This window comes from Haplochromis burtoni, unplaced genomic scaffold (genome assembly GCF_018398535.1).
Source record: "Haplochromis burtoni strain Fernald_Lab_line unplaced genomic scaffold, NCSU_Asbu1 Contig_603, whole genome shotgun sequence".
Taxonomy (NCBI): domain Eukaryota; kingdom Metazoa; phylum Chordata; class Actinopteri; order Cichliformes; family Cichlidae; genus Haplochromis; species Haplochromis burtoni.
This window is the reverse complement of record NW_024582964.1, coordinates 1-4,544: the sequence shown is the minus strand read 5'-3', so window position 1 is coordinate 4,544 and position 4,544 is coordinate 1. Positions and strand designations below refer to the sequence as shown.

Sequence of the window (4,544 nt, the reverse complement as noted above, 5' to 3'; positions counted from 1 at the left end):
AGTGTGGGTGGCAATATATGCTGCAGGATTACTTTTCATACCTGCTGAAATAAAGTGTCAAGAATGCAGTTTAGCAAAAAGACCAAGACCCCCCATGCTTAATAACTACAGAGATAAAAGAGAATCATATTTTACCTACGAGAGTGGACGAAATTATCTAAATTGTTGCTGTATGACAATAAAAAGTGAAAATGTCTATCTTAGTGTGCCACTTTTTATATAATTTAGCAGGTAGCACTTTTGTAACAGTCTTCTTAAACATTAATACAAAGATAACACCCATTAGTCGATACCAAAGGATACAAGTGTTACACCTTAAGAATCTACTTTCCAAACCCACCTCCCTGCGTGTGATTTTTTTAAATGCTGTTCATTTACATGACAAAAATATTTTTTCACTTTATTCAAGCAAGCGGAAATTTGGACAATCTCGATTCAAGCTAAATTTGTAACACCTAAAGAATATCTGAAGGTGGAGTTAGCCATGTACTTATGTAACACTTCCTCATATAAAGCTGGCTGCTCTTCAGTTGATAGCATTCAGCTATCACAGCTCCAATCACTAAGCTCTAAACATCTGCCAGAATCCATTTACCAGGTGAGTATTTTACATTTTATTTCAGTAATAATTTCAGAATCTCACAGTATTTGTGAAGGTTAACATATCTTTAAAATGTAATTCTTAAAACCCCCAGAAATCACTTTATTTTTTTCTTTCTTTCTTTTTATTGCACCTAAAAGCATAATTTTGTGGTTTTTTGATTTGTTTTTTGCTTTTTGACAATGGAAACTGTTGTTTAAAATTCTTTAACCTTGCCACAGTCAGATGCAGGTCAATTACCTGTTCATGAACATTTTTCAAAATCATTGTGCAAGCGACTATTTTCATATATATTGTAAAATGAAGATCCCAGATATTTTAAAAGATGATCTAATTATGATATTTGTACTGAACACTACACATTTTAATGCTGTATCTAAAACATTCTCCTGCCTCTACCATAAAACAGTTGAAGCAGTCTTTCAATCTAACCTTCATATTTAGGAAAGCTACAAAACATGTAGTTATGCTATGAGAGAAAGGTTTTGAGAGTGTGAAGAGAAAAACACTGTATTGTGTTTATTTAAAATATTTGTAGTTATCTGTGTTTTTGCCTCTTTCCCTCCATCTGACAGCTGAGATAGGCTACAGTTAGACATGTGGTCAAAAATGGATTATTATTAGAAATAATCACTCTTCAGGTTTGAATCCTGTGGTTAAACACAGGATGAAGAAGCTCATCATTGATGTGGATGCTGGGGTGGATGATGCTATTGCCATCATGATGGCCCTCTCCACACCTGATGTGGAAGTTTTGGGGATCACCTGCTGCTATGGCAACACGTCTGTGGAGAATGTCCTCAGAAATGTCCTTCGTGTCCTGAAAGTCTGCGACAGGCTGGATGTAAGTTTGTGTCACGCTGTAAGAGAGCCCTTCTACACGAATATGTTCGTAGATATGTTCTTACATCCAGCGTATAATACTCATACAGATTCCAGTGTACCGTGGCTGCTCAAAGCCTTTGGTGGACCATGAAAACCATGCAGATAATTTCTTTGGATCAGACGGGTTTGGGGACGTTCCAGATCCACACGCACCAAGCCTGGATCTGGTGCAGCAGAAAAAAGCCAAACAGGCCATTGTTGACCTTGTGAACGCAAATGATAAAGAGGTGAGTGTCTGCACCATTAAGCTTCTTACATGAATGAAAATTACTTTTTATAAATGGTTTGTGGTTCTGATCAAATGTTTTATTTAAAGGCCCAGTCACAGATTATTTCAGCAGACATGCCTTGAAGTGTTCCTAAAAAAGTATGTTGACATTTAGCTGAAAATTGTTGAACTCCCACAGATGAAATTGCATCACTTGACTAATAAAAACTTGTTTTACCCAGAGCTAATGATTTAATTGCTTTTTCATGGTGACCAGTAAAAATGGATGTAGACACAAGGATATCATCTGTTGGTTATGGATTGCAAAGGGTACAATGCACTTGATGTGAAAGAAGCCAACTCATTGCAAAGTATCACAAAGTTGCAAAACACACATAAAAAAGCATAACTTGAAGCTTTAATGCAGTTTAAATTGGGAAGTCATAAAAATTATCTGGCAGTTGTCATGAAGTTTCAAGTGCTGAATAGACAAACTGCACCACTGGGCCACCCAAACCAGTTTAATTCTCAATTCATTCTAAACACATTTATAAATGATAATTCTTTAAAAAAACTTTTCAAGGAAAATTATTATTTTACATCTGAGGGTTTGTTTTCAGCTCAAAGGTTGGTTAGGGGGCAATAAAATCATCAATTCAACTCTGTCTCCTGCCTTCAGGTGATCCTCATATCCACTGCCCCCCTCATGAACCTGGCTGCAGCAGTGCAGTTGGACCCTTCCTTGCCTAAAAAGCTTAAGGCGCTCTACATCATGGGGGGAACCATTGAAGGTGGTCTCCTCACAGAGTATTTCCTCTGTCTCTCATTATCCATTCGTGATTTTAGTCTTATAAATATCTGATATATATGAGAATGAGTGTGTGACTGTGCTTGTTTCTGTGTGCAGCCAGGGGTAACATCACAATATGTGGAGAGTTTAACTTTGTGTGTGACCCAGAGGCTGCTTACATCGTGTTGGACCGCTACACATGCCCAACCTACATCGCTACCTGGGAGTTCACCTGCTGGAACTGCCTGCCATGGGTGAGGAGGGAAACAAGCTGAACGAGGGCTTCAGTTCTGTTCCAATGAATAATGTCTGAACAGTTTTAAAGTTTGAAAGGATCTCTGCTAACACTGAGTTTGTGTATAAAGTGGTATGTGAAAATATCTTACAGTCTTTTTTTCCCTTAGTCTTTCTGTGACACCTGCATTATGCTTTCTGAGGGACAACAGTGTGGGCGGTTGGCGAATTCAGCTTACTTAGCCGAGGTAACGGCCCATTTGTCTCATCTTTTTCCTTCACAGTCCGAAGATGTGCTTGGGCTACTCCACTCTTACCCTTCTCTCTTTGGGGATGTGCCCTCGCGTACTAATGTCTGTGAACATGATATCAATGTTGGTGATGCAACCCCAATCAAACAGCATGCGTACCGCTGTCCCATGGGAAAGTGCGAGGTGATGAAGAAGGAAGTCAGTTATTTAGTGGAGAACGGTTTAGCACAACCAAGCCACAGCCCTTGGAGCTCCCCGTGTTTACGTGTCTGATGGCACCCCACGTTTCTGCACCGACTACCGGAAGGTAAATGCAGTGACTGTCTCTGATTCTTTTCCACTTCCTCATAATGAGGATTGCATTGACAATATAGGTCCTGCCAAATACATTTCCAAACTGGACCTTCTTAATGGGTATTGGCAGGTGCCTCTGACCTCCAGAGCCTCCGACATTTCTGCATTTGTCACACCCGACCATTTCATGCAGTACACCGTGATGGCGTTTGGCATGAAAAATGCTCTGGCCTCATTTCAGCGTTTAATGCAGCTGGTGTTGGGGGATGTGCCTCAGTGTAATTTGTGCTTGGATGATGTAGTGATATACACGGACACGTGGGAAGAGCATGTGGCCATCTTACAATCAATGTTTCAGCGATTGGCCGAAGCCTCGTTAACTCTAAATCTCGCTAAGTGCGAGTTTGCCAAAGCGACAGTCACGTACCTGGGAAAGCAGGTGGGTTTTGGGCAGGTTCGCCCGGTGGAGGTAAAAGTCGAGGCTGTCCTCAGCTACCCGGCCCCAACCACTAGGCGGGAGCTAAAGCGGTTCTTGGGCATGACTGGATACAATCGCTGTTTTTGCAAGAACTTTGCAGGAGTTGTGGCCCCTTTGACGAAGCTATGTAGCCCCCAAATCCCTTTTGAGTGGTCAGGGGAATGCCAGCATGCATTTGAGTCTGCAAAATCTCTCCTTTGCAGCGCCCCGGTTGAATGTTACATCTGTGAGGCTGTGGGAGTGTGTGGGCGTGGTGTTGTCCTCTCTCTCTCCTCCTCCTTCTTTATTGCCCCTCCCCTGTTTCTCTCTGCCCCTGCCTTCTCCTTTAGGACACACCTGCTGCTCATCTGCCCTCGCTTACCACCAATTACCCTCCAGAGATGATATAAGCTGGAGGAGAGCAGTGTGGGTGTGGGAGAGGCTTTTGGTGGATTTCCTTTGTGTCGGTCGGTCGAGCGAGCAGCGTTGCTGTCTTTTTCTGTTGAATCCTTGTTGTTATCTTAGTTGAAGCAGCCACTATCTTTTTCTTTTGTTACTGCTTATATGATTATTAGGTTAATTAATTACAATAAAGATTTATTTTGTGTTAAACCCCTCTGCCTGGCGTCCTTTTCATTTCAACCCGGATCCAACTGTTACTGTCCCCCACCCTCTTCGCCTAGCCTTCATGTGGGGGCGTAACGCAGTAATATCCAGTGAGGTTGGAGTGATTTATGTTTGTATACACGTGAATTTTGTAGTATTTTTGCAATATTTCAGAGAAGTAGAATTAAACAAATGAGATGATTTTATTTACCTGCAAA

At 41.4% G+C, this 4,544-nt stretch overlaps 1 protein-coding gene across 1 annotated transcript; it reads left to right on the top strand.

Annotated features, from left to right (window-relative positions):
- Window positions 1-502: 502 nt before the first annotated feature.
- LOC121812464 lies at window positions 503-3,893 on the top strand (the record flags this gene model as incomplete). The annotated part of the gene is made up of 7 exons (XM_042214721.1): window positions 503-598; window positions 1,268-1,445; window positions 1,534-1,713; window positions 2,374-2,485; window positions 2,602-2,738; window positions 2,889-2,966; window positions 3,394-3,893. Coding segments are annotated over exons 2-7 (1,184 nt in total), but the record flags the coding sequence as incomplete, so codon positions are not given.
- Window positions 3,894-4,544: the final 651 nt, after the last annotated feature.